Consider the following 20,149-nt stretch of genomic DNA (forward strand, 5'->3'; position numbering starts at 1 on the left):
AATTTGTAATCCTTGGGTCTTCAGATCTCCACATAAGGAGATCTCTCCATTCTTCAGTCTCCAATTCAGACCAAATTTTCGCCATCAAGTTCTTATTTTCCTTTGTAGCCATCATGTCAGGCCTCTGGCTCTCCTTTATCATCTGCAAAGTTACAGCTCCTCCTTCCTTTTCCTCAGGAACAACATATATCTCTTTCTTCACACTCTCAAAACTCTCAAGTTTCTCTTCTTGTCCAGCTGCATGGGCTTCCTGAGTCAATTCCTTATCAAATTCAATGGATTTGTTTACTGTTAAGTCCAGAGTTGCAACATTTCATAGTGATCCATATTTAGAAGCAACTTCTATGCTCAGAAAATCTCCCAGATCAAAACAGACAAAGATACCAGCTGGGTTCAGACCAATTTAGGCTGGGTACACACCATGCATTTTGAGCACATTGCTTCCCCCCAAGTATTCTAGGAACTGTCGTTCACCCCTACAATTCCAAGCAGCCTTAACAGCTCCTAGGGTTCTTCTTTGATGCAGTTACTTTAAATGTATGTCATGTATGTAGCAGTCCAATATCCTTTTCCCCACTGTAAGCCACCAAACGCTTCTGGGAAACATACAAAAAAGGCATGAAAGCAGTTGATGCCTACTACTGCCTATTGTTCAGCAGCCTACTACCTTTGACTCTGGAAGTTTCCCTATCTTTGGATGAAGGGCAGTATAAAGATAAAGGGACCCCTGACCGTTAAGGCCAGTCGCGGACGACTCTAGGGTTGCGACACTCATCTTGCTTTAATACCCAAGGGTGCCAGTGTACAGCTTCCGGGTCATGTGGACAGCATGACTAATCCACTTTTGGCAAAACCAGAACAGTGCACAGAAATGTTGTTTACCTTCCCGCCGGAGTGGTACCTATTTATCTACTTGCACTTTGACATGCTTTCGAACTGCTAGGTTGGCAGGAGCTGGGACCAAGCAACGGGAGCTCACCCTGTTGCAGGGATTCGAACCGCCAACCTTCTGATTGGCAAGCCCTAGGCTCAATGGCTTAGACCACAGCGCCACCCGCGTCCCATGAAGGGCAGTAAGGTAAAGGTACCCCTGCCCGTACGGGCCAGTCTTGCCAGACTCTAGGGTTGTGCGCTCATCTCACTCTATAGGCCGGGAGCCAGCGCTGTCCGCAGACACTTTCAGGCCACGTGGCCAGCGTGACAAGCTGCATCTGGTGAGCCAGCGCAGCACATGGAACGCCGTTTACCTTCCCACTGGTAAGCGGTCCCTATTTAACTACTTGCACCCGGGGGTGCTTTCGAACTGCTAGGTTGGCAGGCGCTGGGACTGAACGACGGGAGCGCACCCCGCCGCGGGGATTCGAACCGCCGACCATGTGATCGGCAAGTCCTAGGCGCTGAGGTTTTACCCACAGCGCCACCCGCGTCCCTATGAAGGGCAGTATACATGTCTAAATAATAACAATATCATCATAATTTGTAGCCATCAATAGATGTTTTATTCTCCATGATAAAGTCAGAGGTTATTGGGGTGGTGGGAAGATCTCTGCTTGGAAACAAGGGGTGCATCTTATGCTCTTTAAGATATTATTATTATTATTATTATTATTATTATTATTATTATTATTATTATATCATTATTTCCAGTCCATCAATAATGGACTGTCCCTTTAGAAGGCATTATTTAAAAAGTATTGCCAGAATCTTAAAGCCGAACTTATGCGACAGCAGCCACTAAATGGTGGCCAGTGGCTTGAATTTAATTAATTTTATAATGAATGATTTTAGAGTGTTGTTTGTGTTGTACTTTTGTATTGTTTTATTGTTGTTAGACACCCTGAGCCCGGCTTCGGCTGGGGAGGGCGGGATATAAATAAAATTTATTATTATTTATTATTATTATTATTACTCCATGTCCCATCTATCTATTCACATATAAAACAGGAGCTGATGTTGAATTCTTACATGAAAAGGCGTGTGGATGCAGGGCAGTCTTAAGCATATCTGGCGCCGTGGTGCAAAGATCCCTCAGGCACCACCAACCCCCCCCCCCCCAGTTTCCCAGAGTTGTCGATCTTTTCCCAAGCCTCTGCGGGGATCACTCTCCTCCCGCAGAGGCTTGGGAAGGAAGCTGCATGTCCACCAACCATATGGTTGATGGGGCACAGCTGGTGGGCGTGAAGGGAAAGGGGAGTCCGCTGGCAAAGGCGCACAGCTTCCCCACTTGCTGAGGGCCCCTGAGAGTCCAGCGCCCTGGTGCAATGCGCCAGTAAGCCCAATAGGAAAGATGGCTCTGTGTGGAGGCCTGGTGGTTGACCCCCAATATTGGAGCTCAGCTTTGACAAAAGTGCCTGGGTAAAAGAAGGTGGTCAGAGGAGGAAGGAGGGCTCAGATCCTCTCAGCTGCATGCCTTTTCATGGAAATCCTTTTTTTTTTTTACTTAATTACACACTGCTTGGTTATAGTAAAATATTACAGGAAATACTTATAGTATAAAATGAAATGTTTGAGTCCCAGCCAGGTAAAAAGGCGGGGTATTATAATAATACCTCTGCTAAAAAGCAGAGACATCACCTTGCCAACAAAGGTCTGTCTAGTTAAAGCTAAGGTTTTCCCAGTAGTGATGTATGGAAGTGAGAGCTGGACCATAAAGAAGGCTGATCGCCGAAGAATTGATGCTTTGGAATTATGGTGCTGGAGGAGACACTCGAGAGTCCCATGGACTGCAAGATCAAACCTATCCATTCTGAAGGAAATCAGCCCTGAGTGCTCACTGGAAGGACAGATTGTGAAGCTGAGGCTCCAGTACTCTGGCCACCTCATGAGAAGAGAAGACTCCCTGGAGAAGACACTGATGCTGGGAAAGATGGAGGGCACAAGGAGAAGGGGGCGACAGAGGATGAGATGGTTGGATAGTGTTTTCGAGGTTACCAGCATGAGTTTGACCAAACTGCGGGAGGCAGTGGAAGACAGGAGTGCCTGGCATGCAATGGTCCATGGGGTCACGAAGAGTCGGACACGACTAAACGACTAAACAACAATTATAATAATGGGGGGGGGCTTTGGGAATCCAAAGGGTGTACAATTATACTCTGTTTCTTTTTATTCTGTTTTGCTACTAATATAAAAATGGGGAATTCGTGGAAGGGAATTGGGGTCGACCTTAGAAAAAGATTTATAAGAATAAGTACTGATGTATAAAGACTGAGGTTTATAAGTTAAAATTGGTTAACTAAAATGAATTAAATATAATAAGGTAAAATTTGGGGACAAGAACTTGCTGAGCTAAAAATTGGAACTGGAATACAAGAAGGGGAGGTGTGGGGAAGTCAAGGAAATATGTTAGTGAAAGTAAGGAATGTAAATTTTATGTGTTTTTAATTGTTTTTTTGTTTTTTCTCTATTTTTTGAAAACTTCAATAAATATCTATTTAAAAAATTATAATAATAATCACAACAAATACAAATTAAAAATAAATATATGAAATTAACGGCCATCTTTGCCACGGCCATTCACCTCTCTTCAGGTGAAATAGGAACAGATTAGAGGGGAGAGAAGCACCAGCCAATCAGGCCGCTCCCTTTCAGCCACGCCTCCCGGTCTCCCAAAGGATTCAAAATCCCAAACCCCAGGTGCCAACCGGCGCCGCGGTTCCCTTTCGACTACGCATGCGCTAGTCCTTAACCCTGCTCTCCCCCTCCCTCTCTCTCTCCCGTCGCTACGCAACGTCAGGGCTCGAAGCGCCCGCTCGCCCCCTTGGTTTGTTTGGTTCGGAGCGAGCGAGCGCGCGCGCGGCACGTGCGCCGCTGACGGGGCGGGGCTTCGGCGCCTGATTGGTTGCCGCCGTCCGGGCGACGCGGCTTTCGCGCGACGACGGTCGCACGGCGATGGCGCAGTCCGAGGGGGGCGGGGCAGCGGGCCCGGCCGGCGAAGTGGGAGCGGCGCGGTGCGGCGTTCGTTCTTCGTCGCTGAGGCGGGGAGCGGCCCTTTGCCCGGCGCGATGCGGGGAGGGCTGGGGCTGCTGAGGCAGCGGCGGCGACCGGGGTGAGCGGCGGGGCGAGGGCTTTGTGGCGGGCCGGGTTGCTAGGGGCGACTCCTCCGCCTTCCCAATGGCCCGCCTTCCTTTCTTCTCGCGTGAGGCGCGTCTTCTGCTCGGCATCGGTTTCTTCCAGCGGGGCTTAACTCCCAGGGAAGCGCGTGCATGTCTGTGTCGTAGAGGGATTGCATGATCCCAAATGAAAGGGCTGGTGCTTATTTAACTGCCTTCATTTAACTGCTGGTAATAATAATAATAATAATAATAATAATAATAATAATAATAATAATAATAATTTATTATTTCTACCCAGCCCACCTGGCTGGGTTTCTCCAGCCACTCTGGGCGGCTTCCAACAAAGATTTTAAAAAATACATTAAAATGTCACACTGGTAGGGTTTTAATAGATGCAAATGGTGTATGCATGAATGTAAGGATGCTCGGAATGCGTTTATAAAAAATGTAATGGCTTGTTAGCAATTGTGTACTGGCTGGGGAAACCTAGTCAGATAGGCGAGGGTATTATTATCATCATCATATATACAGTGCTTTTTTTCTTTAAAAAAATGTTTAGGGGTACTCTCATTTTCCTACTCATATTGAAATACTGCCCCTCAATGAGGCCAAACTTAGATTCCCAAAATGTGTAGGGATGTGCGTACTCCCAGAAAAAAGCACTGCTTATATACCTATCTATTGTATACTATTACAGTTTCAAGTACCTTTTTTGTTTTTTCATTTCTTTCACTTGTCCACTAAAATTTTCCAACAAAACATAAATTTAAATAACCACACACACACACATACACAGAGCGCTTTAATTCTGTCATTAACATTACTTATAGACCTATATATTGCATTGTATTAGTTTCAAACACCGTTTTTGTTTCTTCCATTTCTTTCACTTGTCCACTGAAAATTTTCAACAAAACATACATTAAAAAACCACATAGAGAGTTTTAATTCTGTCAATGTTTAATTGATTGGGGGGGGGGTTTCTATGTTTTTACCTGTTCTTATTTTTTATCTATAAGCCACCTTGAGTCCCTGTCTGTGGGTGGGGTGGGGAATGTGGAGTATAAATAAATATATAATTATTATAATTGTGGCAGCTGTGAGACTTCCCACAATATTTACCTGCAGAGTTCAAACCAGACTTGCTCCCTATGTATTTCATAATCAAGATGGTGGTGATATTCAGCAGTTAAAACAGTGGATTGTTAACAAACCCATTTGCCTTTTAAAAAAAGTATATCCAATTGCTGCCTTGGGTTCAATTTATCAATCCAACAGGCTCTATTGGTGAAAGTTTCTCCTGTGCTTTATAACTTCTGGCTTGTACGATAGGCCTTCTTGTCCCAATGTTCTTCTCAGGAAAAGAAAAATACCTTGGCACATAGTCTTGTCTATAGTGTGAAACTTTTAAACTTCTCAGGGTTCGATGTATGTAGGGGGGAAGGTGACCTTATTTTATATTCTTCATAAAAATATATAAGCCACTTGATGATTTAAAAATAACTCCTCAAAGTGGTTTACAATGAAAAAGAGATATTAAGAGCTGCTGCTCGTTAGCTCCCTAAGTATATTGAACTGATAAGGCGCTGAAAGGTCTCCGTATAACTTTAGAGAACTGCTTTGTGATAGACAGGTGAAACGTGTAGTTGGATGTTATCATATGTCTTGATGTGTTTGCAGGTAAACTGTAGCAGAGGCCTTCAGTACTACTAGGTATTTTTTACTCTTGCCTTAATTGGTGAGTGAAATACTGCTGGAATGCATCAGAAGCTCCTGAAGAGTGCTCATTACATTGAGCTTGGAAGTTACCAGTACTGGCCGGTTTTGGTCCCTCGGGGAATTCGCTTATACACCTATGAGCAGATTCCAGTGTTCCTTAAGGACAATCCATACATCACAGATGGCTACAGAGCATACCTACCTTCCAGGCTATGTTTGAAAAGGTATGGAATTGATCCAAATGGTTCAACTTTGAAGTACAACATCAGGCCTCAGTAGTTGGATTTAATACTTTTACTTGAAAACCACTTGTTTCACTAAATGTCTTGCTTTTCTGTAATCAAAGAAGCTAGCAAAGTAAGGGCATAGATTTCATTAAATATGCTTCTTTGTGAGAGTTTATACAGCCTTTTGTCTCTGCTGACCCAACTCCTGATCCTGTTTCAAAGGCCAGAGCCAGATGTCCTGCTACTTTTGCCAGAGCAATAAATTAAGTTGGTTAGAGTGTGGTGCTGATAACTCCAAGATTGCAGGTTCAATCCCCGTAAAGGCACCTGCATATTCCTGCATCACGGGTTGGACTAGATGACCCTCAAGGTCCCTTTCAACTCTGCAGTTCTATGAATGCAACCAAGCATTCGTGGAAATGAGCCACACAAGAGAGCAGGATGAATACTGACTAGCTTGCATAAGAGCAATAGAGAATACAGCAAGCATCTAATCTGGAACACATGATCAGGGTGTCAGTTGCAAAAATTGTTCCTTTGACCTTGCTCATAGTCATTATGGTTTTCTTCTCCATTTCCCAGCCTATTCATTTTATCCAATGAAACAGTTAACATCTGGAGTCACTTACTGGGCTTCTTCCTCTTCTTCACTTTGGGCATATATGACATGACTTCTGTGTTGCCTTCAGCGAGTGCCTCTAGAGAAGATTTTGTTATTTGTTCTATTTGTCTCTTCTGCTTTCAAGTAAGTCCCTTGGTAAATAGCAAACATTTTTTGTGCTTGTGTCAGGGACAACAGACAGGAAAAACGGTCTGCATTCTCTCAAAAGCTGAGGCTTGTGGAGTCTTTCTGCTAACTAGCCCACTTACAGTGTCTTGACGCTGGTGGTTGGAGAACCTGCATTCAGGCCACCTCAGCCTTACATTGTATTTATTTAAGTAAGCATTTTGCTTCCTGTTCTCATTTAAAAGCAGTTGCTCAAAACAACCCATGAATAAGCTACAAGTTTCACTCCACTGCAGATTGGAAGGGCGGACTGTTACTAGATCCCTTTCCATGGAGGTGCAGATCGCAGCTACAACAAAGGCGGCATTTTTTCATCTCCGCCAAGCTAAGCAGTTGGCTCCTTACCTCTCTCGCCCTGACCTAGCCACTGTGATCCACACGACGGTCACCTCCAGACTGGATTCTTGTAACTTGCTCTATGTGGGGCTGCCCTTGAGACTGACCCAGAAACTCCAGCGGGTGCAGAATACTGTGGCAAGACTCCTTACGGGGTCCTCACTGCGAGATCACATTCACGCGGTGCTATACCAGCTGCACTGGCTCCCGGTGGGGTACAGGATCAGGTTTAAGGTGCTGGTTTTAACCTTTAAAGCCCTATACGACCTAGGACCCTCGTACCTGCGGGACCGCCTCTCCTGGTATGTCCCACAGAGGAACTTACGGTCTTCTAACAAAAACATCCTGAAGGTCCCAGGCCACACAGAGGTTAGGCTGGCCTCAACTAGAGCCAGGGCTTTTTCGGCTGTGGCTCCAATCTGGTGGAACGCTCTGTCACAAGAGACTAGGGCCCTGCGGGACTTGACATCTTTCCGCAGGGCCTGCAAGACAGAGCTGTTCCACCAGGCCTTTGGTCAGGGCACAGCCTGACTCCCTCCTTTGGCAATCTTCACAGAACTTTAGCCTAATGGTTGCCATGAATTTGAGCTGAATTAATTTTAATGAAATGATTTTAGAATGTTGTATTATTTTATTGTTGTTAGCCACCCTGAGCCTGGCTTCGGCTGGGGAGGGTGGGATATAAATAAAATATTTATTATTATTATTATTATTATTATTATTATTATTATTATTATTATTATATTATGGAACATCTTGCCCCATACAATATGGATTTTTTCAGGCTGATGGCTTTTTGTGATGCAAGAATATCTTTTAAACTTAGCTGCTGAGCCTGTCTTCATTTCACCGTGTAGTTGGCTGTTTTAAGCCGTCCTGACTGAGGCAAATCCATTGAGAGAGTGGATATACATTTCCTAACAAAATGAAAAATGTCCCCATGCCTTTGTGCAGTATTTAGTGGGGCCAAGCATCTTTACTGGTTGAGGCCAAGGTGCCTGGTGTGCTTCAGGAGGCCAGGGCCAAAACAAGCTCTGCATGCTCACCTGGGCGTAAAGCCTATGGGCCTTGCATCAGAGTAAGCATGCATAGGATTGTACTGAAGTGGGACCTGCGGTGAGGCTGAAGGTTTGATCTCTGCCACTTCTGGTTGAGGTAGAGCAGGCTTCTTAAGATATTAGGGGTGTCACTTGACTAAAGAAATCATTTTGATCATGTTGTAAAATAGCAGTGCAGCATATCTGTGTTTGGGTAAAAGCAATTGTTCCAAAGGAAGAAGTATTAAAATATGAGTCTTTAAAAATCTGCTGCCTGATTAATCAGGGCTACATTCTTAGTCAATTAAGTAACAGAGATCACACCAGAATTCTTTTCTAGCAGCAGACCAATTTTCCTCTTGCAGATCCAAAATCTTTAAATTTAATCCAGTTGTTTTTAAAGTTGTTATTGCTTGACGCTGAAGTTATTAGACTTTGAGGAAATTAATGCAATTTGTTTGAATGTTTTTATAGGTTTGTATGCTTTGCTCAGTAGGGTATCACCTCTTCTGCTGTCATCGCTCAGAGAAGACCGGTCGACGATGGATGGCCCTGGATTATGCAGGAATTTCCATTGGAATCCTGGGCTGTTATGTATCTGGAGTCTTTTACGCATTTTATTGCAATAATGTAAGTTAAGCAGTCAGGTTGACTGGTGTAGCTTTCCCATGGATAAAAATCAAATAAAAAGTAGATCTTTCCTTTGAAAAATTCAGTTTTAGTCTTGCTTTAAAATATATATATATATATATATATATATATATATATATATATATATAGTATACATATGCTATTTTAATTTTTTTAAAAAAAGGCTTTGAGGTCAGGTTATTGTTCTAGCATGAAATGCAGAATGTTGTCCTGAACAAGTGTACCATATTTTATAGTCCAAGAGAGACAGTACGTTGCATGCAAGGAAACAGAAACCAGGCTGCTCAGGGGCCTCACTTTTCTCAGCCAGTTTAACAAGAGGCAGCTGAAGACTTGTCCATGCATCTCCTAAACTGGATCTTCCACAATACTGTGTGGTATGAAATATTTTAAGATCATTTTGTTCTGTAATGGCAGCTGAACTATATTTCCGACTTTTTTTCCAATGAAAAAGAAAATATTAAAGGCAATATTTCCTGATAGGAGGGAGTAGAGTGTTTTTATATATTAAATGACAGTTCTCCAGAGTAATTGTTGGTTCTTTAAGAATCCTGCAGTAGATAATTTGATTGCCTTGGTTAATCATGCAGTTCATTGCTTAAAATTGTAGGTGCGTCTAATAGTTGGTTGCATTTGCTAGCATCGGCATAAAATAAATCCTGCCTGTGGAAGGTATTTTAACTACGTATAAACCCTGGAATGTGAAGCATTTTCTCAAGGAAAAAGTGACTAAGTGACCACAGGTGCTCAGTATGAAAAGCTGTCAGTATTTCTATATATTTGGAACAGTGTGTTAATGTTCATAATACTGTCGTATGTCAGAAGTTGAACGCCTTGCTAGTCAAACATTTTAGCTCCCAAATGCCACAAACCCAGAAGTGAGTGTTCCGGTTTGCAAACGTTCTTTGGAACCCAAACGTCCTATTTGGGTTCTGTTGCTTCCGATTGGCTGCAGGAGCTTCCATTCGACTTCCGAGGTACGACTAAATCTAGTCCAACCCCCTGTATTGCAGGAATCTAAGTTGTTACTCCAGTCTGTATAATAAGGAATGAAGAAGCTTGCCTGTAGCACTACTACACATTTTGAGGGAGAGCCCTGTTCGACAGGGACTTCAAAATGAAACATGTTAGAAAAAATAATCAAATCTGGATTTTTAAAAAAATAATAATTCTGCTGCTTAGATGTAAAACACACTTTTATTGTATGTGCCAAGAGAGAATACAATGTTACCTTTGTGCCTTTCGTAGCTCTACTGCAATCTGGAAAAGGCTGCTTTAAGAGCACATTCCAGAATTTGGGGAAAATCCATTTCATTTTGCTCTATTTTGATGCAAATATTTTATTCTTATCACTTAGTGGCTGCCTACTTTGTTTCCCTCCTTTTTCCAGTACTGGCGTCAAGTCTACTTGATCACTGTCCTTGCTATGATCTTGGCAGTATTCTTTGCCCAGATCCACCCCAGTTACCTCACTCAGCAGTGGCACAGGCTGCGCTCAGTCATCTTTTGCTCTGTGTCAGGTTACGGAATCATTCCTACCATCCACTGGGTTTGGCTCAACGGTGGTGTTGGTGCGTCTATTGTGCAGGTAAGCTAAGGAGTCACCAGGCTTGCATCCCAAACCTAACTGGGTTTTGCTCCAAAGTACCAAATTTTCCCATGTATAAGATGAGGTTTTTTTGCTTTAAAATTTTAGTTAAAAAATGGGGGGTCTTATACACGGAACATGGGCATACAGGGGAGGGATTTTTTCATTTTTAAACAAATGTCCGGGATTTTGGCTTGGACGGGCTGTGGCGGTCCATCCTGCCACTGTCCCCTCATTCTCTTCCCCCTTCTGGCTGCGTGCTGGTGACTGGCTTGCCTCCTGCGGCCTTCCAGCTTGACCGCAAGAGCAGCAGCTGCTGAGAGCTGCCTCAGCTACCTCTCCTTGCACTTCTTTCCTTTTTTCTCTCTCGCCCTCAAACCTCTGCCCCTGGCCTGCTCCTTCCTTCCTTGGCTCAGTTTGCTCCAGCTGCCTTCGCCGTGCTCTGTCTCTGTGTTCTGCTTGGGAGCCTCTTGCCAATTGCCTGCATCCAGCAACAGCCACCGCTGCGGGGGAACAGTTTCCACACCACTGGGTGCTGGAAACTTTGAGGGTGATCTTGCCCAACAAAAGGGACACGGGTGGCACTGTGGGTTAAACCACAGAGCCTAGGGCTTGCTGTTCAGAAGATCAGCGGTTCGAATCCCCGCGACGGGGTGAGCTCCCGTTGTTCGGTCCCAGCTCCTCCCAACCTAGCAGTTCGAAAGCACGTCAAAGTGCAAGTAGATAAATAGGTACCGCTCCGGTGGGAAGGTAAACGGCGTTTCCGTGCGCTGCTCTGGTTAGCCAGAAGCGGCTTAGTCATGCTGGCCACATGACCCGGAAGCTGTATGCCAGCTCCCTTGGCCAGTAAAGCGAGATGAGCACCGCAACCCCAGAGTCGTCCACGACTGGACCTAACGGTCAGGGGTCCCTTTACCTTTACCTGCCCAACAAAAGTTCAACAACTTTCTGCCCCCGCCACTTCTGCTGTAGGGTTGTGGTTCCTTAAACTTTGGATTCAAAAAAATAGGGGTCGTCTTATACATGGGGGCATTTCATACATGGAAAAATACAGTAAGTTCCATTGACTATATTAAGACTTCATGATCAGCCGGTTTAGGAATGACCCCTTTTACTTTATCCTTTAAGGAACATTTTCTATAAACAAACACAATGTCAAAGAACAGTAGAAATGGAAACTTAGATTGCATTGTGATGAACAGGTTTGTTTTTCAGTTGTGTACATCACTAGCCCTGATCCAAGTAATTAGTTTGATAGCTACAAAGACATAATGAAGGGTGTGGAGAGAAGAGCTTTGTTGTGGGAGAGTTCTTCTGTAAATGAAGTGTGTATCCATCTTGGCTTCTTTTTTTAGGAACATATTTGACTCTGGAGAAAAGCTATGGGGAGGAGGTGACTCAGGAATGTTCATGGTACATAAATTCTGTTTGTGGCTTTTGCTTAGAAACAAGAAAATCAAGTTAGTAGAGCTGGGTTGCACCCTGATTTTAGGGACCTACTTAACATTTTAAATCTGTTGAAAAGGATTGCTGTCTTGCCTCTCAGGTATTAGATAGATAGAAAGAGGAGGATCTTGCTAACCTTTTTCTGCTGCTTTTGTCTTTCAGGAATTTGCTCCCCGTGTGATTGTGATGTACTTGATCGCTGCCATAGCATTTCTCTTTTATATTTCTAAAGTCCCAGAAAGATATTTCCCAGGTAGGGCTGAATTTTTTTGGTAGCTGAATTATCCAGGGCACAGGCCATTCACTGTTAATTTAAGGTTGTGGGAGCAATTATTGCCCTCTACATCTCTTCCCCATGGCTGCTGGTCCCAGCTGTATGGTATAATAAAGGAGCATGCCATGTTCCTCCATGCACAAGTTTTTAAATATCTACCTAAGAATTCAGCTCCCAGAACACACCCAAAGGTACATCTTGCCCAGTGTTCTTGTTTCTAACAGTACAACGCTAAGTGGCTTGGTAGCTAACTTGAAAGGAATGCCACCACTGTTGGAAAGAGAATTGTCTGAGGTCACGTATTATTTCGTTTCCCAGCAATACATTATGATGCTGGGAATCTGTCACACATTCTGACTGGGAAGGAGACTTATCTCAGCCAGACCACTTTGTGTCACACTGGAATAAACCTACCCTTGTGCGTCAAAGCACTGACCCAACGCATAGAAGTAGCTTCTGCTACTGAATATTTTAGCTAAATTAATGTGTTTTTCTTTTCCAACAGGGCAGTTAAACTACCTCGGCTCGAGCCACCAAGTATGGCACATCCTTGCAGTAGTGATGCTGTACTGGTGGCATCAGTCTACCGTCTACATCATGCAGTATAGACACAGCAAACCTTGCCCTGACCATAGTGCACATTAGCACGCAAAGGTATGGCGGTTTCCTGTGCAGGAGGAGATGAAGATGGACTGGGTTGTGATGGGGAAGGGGTTTTGCCTTTTTGTTGCCACAGTTAAAAAGACAGTGGTTGCCCAGAAGTCATAAAGGGTCTATTCAGGAAGAGGAGTCCTTTTTGGGGTAAACTGGCCAGTAACAAAAGCCCTGGAGCTCTTAGGTCACCAGCTGGTAAGGAGACAGAGTGCTGCATGCTTCCCTTTTCACTTGTGCTTCTGCTGCTCCTGATTCATAGAAAGCTGCTTTATACAGAGTCAGACCATTGGTCTGCCTAAACTTGGTTTTGTACCCTAACTGGCAGGAGATGCCAGGGATTGAAGCTGGGATATATATATATATTTGCATGCAAAGCATATGCTCCACTAATGAGCGTTTCAGTTCCTCTTTAGAGACCTTATCCCTGCAGTATTAATTCTGTGTTCTCCTAGCTTCCTTGTATTTGGGCTCAACAGCCTCTCTTACCGGGACAGCTGTAAATCATGTGGCAGTGCTATGGCACCTGAAGCCCTGAATCCACTTCTTTGAATTCGGACTATATAGGCTCACAGGTGGGTCTAAAGTCAGATGGCCCCTGCTGAGGAAAGTGATGGGGACCCAAATATTTTGCATTGACTCCCCTTAGGTTGCTATTTAATAGCTCTACTTTAGGAGACAGAAATTCCAGGGAAGGGACGGTGCTGGAATGTGGCCTACCATTGTGAAGGAACAGGAAGCATTTTGAAGTATACAACAGGCGCGTTCCAGTCCCCAAAACCTTCTTGAAAAATGTATCTTTTCCCATTGGTGTCCAGGGCCATGTTGATGCCTTTTTCAAATTGCAGTAGTTTTACTTCTCAGCGTAACAGGAAAGGAAAATACTGGTTTTCTGTATGATTTACGAGGCTCTTTTGTGAAGGATTAAACCCTGCCACTTCTGATTTCACCGCATGCTGGGAAGAAAGGACTTTCAACAATTTGATTGCACATATTGAAGACTCTGCATTCTACAAAACTTGTTCCACTTTTTTACCCCCCTGAAATAGCAGCTGCTGGTGGTGGCATCAACTTTCTTTTACTGCTTTCCAAGGGATCTCTCGTTTGTTTTGTTTACAGTCTATGTCCACGGCAAAAAGTCCCACCAATGCTGTTTACATAAATATATAAAACTAAACTTGCTACCAAAATGTCACCACTTAAAGCACAGCAGTTGGAAAGTCAACTGAGCAATTCATGAAATGTAAGCCATTTTAAAATTGTTTTAAACCAGTCCATCTTCTAAAAGGCCCATTTAAAAGCCAGAACTGATTAGCCCACAAATGGGGAACCATTGCTGAGAAAACCCTATGCCTAGTACCCATTTATTGTGCATTGTAGACCCCCTCATCCTCCTTATCCTATTTTGTACATCTTCCCAGACCAAATATGAGGAAACCCAGTGACTGACCGACCCATTTACTTTTGTGTTTCTCCCCCCCCCCCAAAAAAAAAAAACTTGCAGAGACTGACCATCCCCACTACCTCACTGGCTGCAGGAGGCTGATCATGAGATTACTTGCAGTCTTTTGAAATTGATTAATTTTATTTATTTATTTTATTTCCATCTTATCATTGTACGCCAATTTCAGAGGCAGCACCCAAAGCTGTTCTCTTTCCTTTCACAGGCAATAAGTTTGACAGTCATGCCAAAGACCATGGAAGAGGTCGCCAGCAGCCAAATAGCTTGGTGAACTCTTGTTGTTGGCCACAGTAGAACAAATCAAATTTGTTCAAACTACTGATAAACAAATGGCAGAAATTGCCAGGAAACTATTTCTTCTGATAGGCTGAGGAAACATCCCCCAGTATGCATGTGCGGTTCCCGTGACAAATTCCCATTCCAGGATGTAACATTATAAGTTGAAAATGTATTATGTCTACTGTATGTGCAACATGTTTTGTGTCCTTGCACTGATGTATGTGTTATAATTTAAACATGGATTTTTACTTGATTCCCCCTCCCTTTCTGTAGAACAGTATCTGCTGTTGTTTTCCTCAGTGATATCATAGACTAATCTTTGGAAAAGAAGTTGGGATGCCCCAGTAATTGTAAATTTTGGGGTGCTCTTCAAAATGCGGTTTAGCAGTGTCAGAAATTTGGGGTCCCTTGATTAAACGTGTCTCAGTGCCCAAGGTTTATTGTCAAATACAGTGGACGCTCGGGTTGCAACCGTGATCCGTGTGGGATACACGTTTGCAACCTGCAGCGGTGCGTCTGCGCATGCACAGGTAGGTGGTGATTCGGCGCATGCATAAAGTGTGATTTAGCGCTTCTGTGCATGCGCGACCGCTGAAACCCAGAAGTAACCCGTTTGGTCTTCCGGGTTTCGGCGGGTGCGTAACCCAAAAAAACGCAACCTGAAGCGGCTGTAACCCGATGTATGACTGTACTGACATGAAGCGCAAATCAATATTTTAGCAGTGATGGCACTAAGGAGAATTGCTCTTGAGTGATGTTTTAAGAGAATAGCATTTACCGTATTTTTCGCCCCATAGGACGCACCGTCGCATAAGGCGCACCTAGATTTTTGGGGGGAAATAAAGGGAAAAAATTATTTTCCCCCCCCCCCCAGGCGCGGGGCTGGGGCGGGGGAGGCCCGAGCTTCCCCCGACCCCAACCCCCAAACAGGCAGCTCTCTGCAAGCCGTGGGAGCCCAGCGCTGGCTCCCGCTGCTTGCTGAGAGGTCCGCGAAGCCTGGGCGCGCTGATCTCAGCGTGCGCAGGCTTCGGCATGCTGGCAACTCTCCACAAGCAGCGGGAGCGCTCCCGCTGCTTGCGGAGAGGTCCGCGAAGCCTGGGCGCGCTGAGCTCAGTGCGCGCAGGCTTCGGCATGCTGGCAACTCTCCGCAAGCAGCGGGAGCGCTCCCGCTGCTTGCGGAGAGGTCCGCGAAGCCTGGAGAGCGAGAGGGGTCAGTGCCCACCGACCCCTCTCGCTCTTCAGGCTTCAGCGAAAGCCTGCATTCGCCCCATAGGACGCACACACATTTCCCCTTCATTTTTGGAGGGGGGAAAGTGCGTCCTATAGGGCGAAAAATACGGTATCTGTTGACAAACACAGAGCAGCTGCTCCTTGCCTAGCCATTGGCAGATGTTGGAGTGTAGCCACTTTGTTTTGAAGTTCCAACTGACACATCTCAGCTTGAATTGTAGACTTTGCTAGAGTGTAACAGAAGTAAACCTACCCTTTTGCATGGCAAATTTGGAAAAAAGTAACAACAGCTAGGGAACAGTCCTATGAGTTTTCTTCTTCAGAAAACCAGTACTTCCGGAGGCAAGGTGGGATGTAAAAGTAGTAATTTGCTTGTATAGTCAAGGAACTCTAAAAGTGTATACTTTATAGGTTTAGTTAGAAAGCTTCAGAGAACTGGTCCCCCAAAACCTACGTGCTTTTAAAGAAAATGCTAAGTTTTTGTTTACAGCTTCTTGCATTATACAGAAGCAACTCTGCTTTGAGAATTCACTTCTCTAACTGGCCCTCACCACCACCCTTGTTTTAATTTTGCATTTAATGCATTGTTTTTCTAAAAACAAAGTCTAGGATATAAATGTTTAGTATTGCAATTGGAAGAGTTGAGTTCAATTGAACTCCAGTTTGTATAGCTGTATAAAAAAACCTTTTGTAAATGTCAAACCTGTGCATGCGTCGTTTCTAATATTTATTTTTAAGGAGCTGTGATATAAATGAGCTTTCTGACGAGAGAGAGCTCTTCAAGACAATAGAAAATGGAATGCAGAATGGTGAAACACTACTATAGATTTTCTGCCTTCTAAGCTTAATAATTGTGATTATCAGCCAGCAAACATGTACCATTATTTGCTGTTGGAGCCTCATTTTTAAGTTACACTATAAGCCTTGCTTAAGTACAGTGACACATACTGCTGTGCCTTTAAAAAATGTTTTGATTCCTTTATCCATGTTCAACTAGATGTACAAAGGAAAGTTGCTGCAACCTATTCATGTTGTACCAATATGTATTATGTAAATAGCTCCTCTGTGAATAAAATTGTTTGTTGGCAAATGTACTTGCTCTTCTGCGTGTGAGAGACAAGCAATGTGTTGGGCTCTATAGAGGCCTGAGCTGCACAGGTGGGACAGCCTCTCCTTTCAATGTATCTGAAGATTACCTTGCGGAATGGCTGCTAATCAAGACTGGATTAGAAGAACCAATGGGGAGGAGGTCGTTTTATGCAGAACCATTGTTCATATTCTCAGTATTATTTCGGTACCTTCCATATATATGATCTCTAGGCCCACTTTCTTGATGCTTCAACAGGGGCCGATGGAAGAAAACAAGGTTTTGTACACCAGGTATTGTCAACTTTTTTCAGACTCAGCGCCGACTTTAAACAAAACCATTTATTTGGGAACCCATTTCTTAATCTTTACTCATATATTTTGCATTGTGGTAGTGCTTGTGTTGCAACCCACATTGCCTCAGGCCATGACACTCTGCAGTACATCTGTCCTACCACTGGCATTGCTTCCCTCAAAGAAACTCTTAAGCTGTAGTTCTGAAAAGCACTAAAGGTATTGGCAGCCTCAGAGCTGTCACAAAACACTAAATCTCACAAAGTTCTGTCAGATGGTACGACAAAACTTGATGTGATATAGAGCCAAACCGATGTCCGGTGTTGCTTAGGATATGGTAGCCCAAGTCCTTGGAACAAGTATCAAAACAAGATGCTGAAGTTAGGGTCAACTTCTTCATAGATTTGTTGATTGTCATTAAATAAGTTCACAAAACGAGCTAATTACTGGCATTGACTGCAGCAAAAGAAACAACAGGAGGCATAAGTAATGCAATAAGGGTTTTTTTTTCATATGAGGCAACATACACAGGAAACTCAATTAGCATTTTGCATGGCAAGATCTAGAACACCCCGGCTCTGCTGTAAAAATTACACAGGTTTACAGAATCATGGCATCTGGTATATTTTAGTAACAACTGACAGTTGTTCTCAGCTACATTAATTTCACACAAAAGTTCTGTTTTAGTGGTACGCACACAACAAAAAAAGCTTTAGAAATTTTGAGTCTTGCCAAGAAATGGAAGTGTCATTTGAAAAGTGCACTTAAAGCTGTTTGCCAGCAATTAAAATATAGCATTGTTTTATTCTTGAGTGATGTTCTTAGTCACAGAAACAAAACTTGGCTATAGACACTTACTTTTATTATTTCTTTTCAATGAAGTGCTTTAGAAAAATAACTGGACAGCCAGTCCTTTGCATTTTCTTGTTACTCTTAGCAGCTTTTGGCTATACTTATTTTTCCAACGCCATGACAATGATTGTGACTGCAATGTTGTTTTAGATCACAAACTCCAAGAGATGTGATGTGTGCATGTATGTTTTATATATGTTTCTCTCTATAAAAATACACCCTATCATATAAAAAAAATCTTCAGATAGACTCTAGTTGCAATTCTCACAGTAGTAGCTACAGCCATTCAATCTCACAGTAGTTATTTCTGGGTGAAAAGGACAGACTTTTAGGCAGCCCTCCTCCCGAAGCTTGGGCATTGCTCCTGTTCCTCTAAAATTACCAGACACATGTAACCTAGTTCAAGAGATGCAGGATCAAGCTGTAAGATATAGGCCTCCTTTTCTACAGAATAATTATGGTAAGCACCCACCCCCACTGATATTTGGATAGGGGTATGGATTCAGTTTCTTTCACCAAGATCAACAACTGTACCTTCAAAGAACTGAATCACACAAATTTGGGTGATGGTATAGTAACCATGAGCTGATTTTACCAGTGATGGCTAACATTGAACCAGATCCTGTTGCTTTCAAACCTTTAGGAGCATGTCTGCTATATTAATCTGTACAATAAAAGCACCTTAGGGTGACCATCATGTCAGAAGTAACACGCAACACTGCTTCAAGATGAACTAATTCTGCAGCTGATTTTAGAAGATGTACCCAGCTGTCTGTTATATGCTAATTGGAAAGGTCAAACCATTGGAGTAGTGAAAAATCCTCCATCTGGCGGCCACTGATATGAACTAATACTTCACAATCTTCCTATGGTTCTAGGAAAGACCATGGTAGGCTGGATTTCAAATATATGTACATGTACGCAATGCAAGCAAAAATATTTCTCCCAAACTACCAATCACTTCTTTCAATGAAGTCCAGAAAATTATTAAACCTGCTTTCTGCAGCTCTTTAGCAACAAACAAACATAGGGAGAAATTAATTCTGTGGGATCTGCCAGTATACCCCGGCAACCACAAAGGAAAGTCAACAAAAGTTCTTATTTACAAAAACCTATGAAAATAAAGTCATATGCAATCAGTAATACGTGAAGCAAGGCCCTATGAGAAAGCAAAGAATATTGGCAACAATCTCAATGGCCACACGTTTATTTTGGCCTTAAAGGGTTATGCTACAGACGTTTTGCCTATGGCCCAGTCCTGCAGAGTTGCATCCATTATTAACTCTACACTGCCAAGCTAACAGCATGAACTGAGCAGTGCAGGTGTCTTCCAAGAGACTGCTGAAAAGTGTGCCTTAGGACCTGAGGTGATGACTGAGAAAAATGTGTATATTTTCTATACCAACAAACTCTTAGGATAAATAGTAGGGAAAGTGTCAGAACAATGCAAATGTGTTGCTTCTACGTTCCCCACTGCCTTTGAATTATTGCAGGATAAGATTTACTTTCATCTTGGGTCAAAGGCATTCCATATCTCAATAACAAAATGTTCAGAATGGAATTATCTGCCAGTAACTAGGCAGGTAGTACAGATAAATGGAAAACCCCTCTGACAAATGCAGGCAATGGTTTTAGGTTACTACAAATAATTAAATGACCAGGTTGTTCTAAATCTAGTGTTCGTATTTCACAGCACATGGAGTCTTGTGGCAAGGAAGGATTTTTCAGACAGCTTGGAATATAAAAGCTGGCTACCAACCGGATGCCAGGTTAAGATCAGACACTAGATACTGTTCCTGAGCCAGATTTTTTTTTGTCAAAATCAACAGGACAAGTCAACTGCTTTTAATGGGACTGTTAACTTGACTACCAGAGCTGCTGTGCCTATTTTGTGCCACCTGAAAGCACTTAAGACCTTACAAGCGCACAAGTAGAAGTTATTACATTGGAATCAGCTAGTTGTGGGCAGCTCTGGATTAACTCTGCAACTCCAGCCTGCTTCAAACATTGTACGTTTCATTCACAGAAATCCTTTCCATAGAAGAAACAATCACGAGGGACATATACATGTTTGCTCTCTGCATCTATTTGTGTGCTCATTTGCTGGGAACACGCAGCTGATCTCTTTATGGGTAGGAAATCTTGTCACAGTTAAAGCAGCACTTCAATAGAGCTGTC

The 20,149-nt window shown here is 43.3% G+C and overlaps 1 protein-coding gene across 2 annotated transcripts; it reads left to right on the forward strand.

The window, feature by feature from the left end:
* The first annotated feature begins 3,887 nt into the window (after positions 1-3,887).
* Positions 3,888-14,081, forward strand: PAQR3 (progestin and adipoQ receptor family member 3). 2 transcript variants are annotated; one of them, XM_053404326.1, is made up of 7 exons: positions 3,888-4,045; positions 5,733-5,995; positions 6,581-6,743; positions 8,633-8,788; positions 10,200-10,397; positions 12,006-12,096; positions 12,623-14,081. In XM_053404326.1, exons 2-7 carry the CDS (start codon positions 5,811-5,813, stop codon positions 12,760-12,762), a joined length of 933 nt encoding a protein of 310 aa, XP_053260301.1. In that variant the 5' UTR covers positions 3,888-4,045; positions 5,733-5,810; the 3' UTR covers positions 12,763-14,081. The 2 variants fall into 2 exon arrangements, with proteins under 2 accessions (XP_053260301.1, XP_053260302.1); XM_053404327.1 differs by lacking the exon at positions 3,888-4,045 and adding an exon at positions 4,076-4,280.
* Positions 14,082-20,149: the final 6,068 nt, after the last annotated feature.

This window comes from Podarcis raffonei, chromosome 9 (genome assembly GCF_027172205.1).
Source record: "Podarcis raffonei isolate rPodRaf1 chromosome 9, rPodRaf1.pri, whole genome shotgun sequence".
Lineage (NCBI taxonomy): Eukaryota > Metazoa > Chordata > Lepidosauria > Squamata > Lacertidae > Podarcis > Podarcis raffonei.

What these genes read in the sequence shown, in the direction of transcription:
- PAQR3 (XM_053404326.1), top strand. Translation starts at nt 5,811, where the DNA reads ATGCATCAGAAGCTCCTGAAGAGTGCTCATTACATTGAGCTTGGAAGT. An exon ending in ACGCATTTTATTGCAATAAT is followed by an intron (nt 8,789 to 10,199) that starts GTAAGTTAAGCA and finishes TCCTTTTTCCAG; the next exon opens with TACTGGCGTCAAGTCTACTT. An exon ending in CCCAGAAAGATATTTCCCAG is followed by an intron (nt 12,097 to 12,622) that starts GTAGGGCTGAAT and finishes CTTTTCCAACAG; the next exon opens with GGCAGTTAAACTACCTCGGC.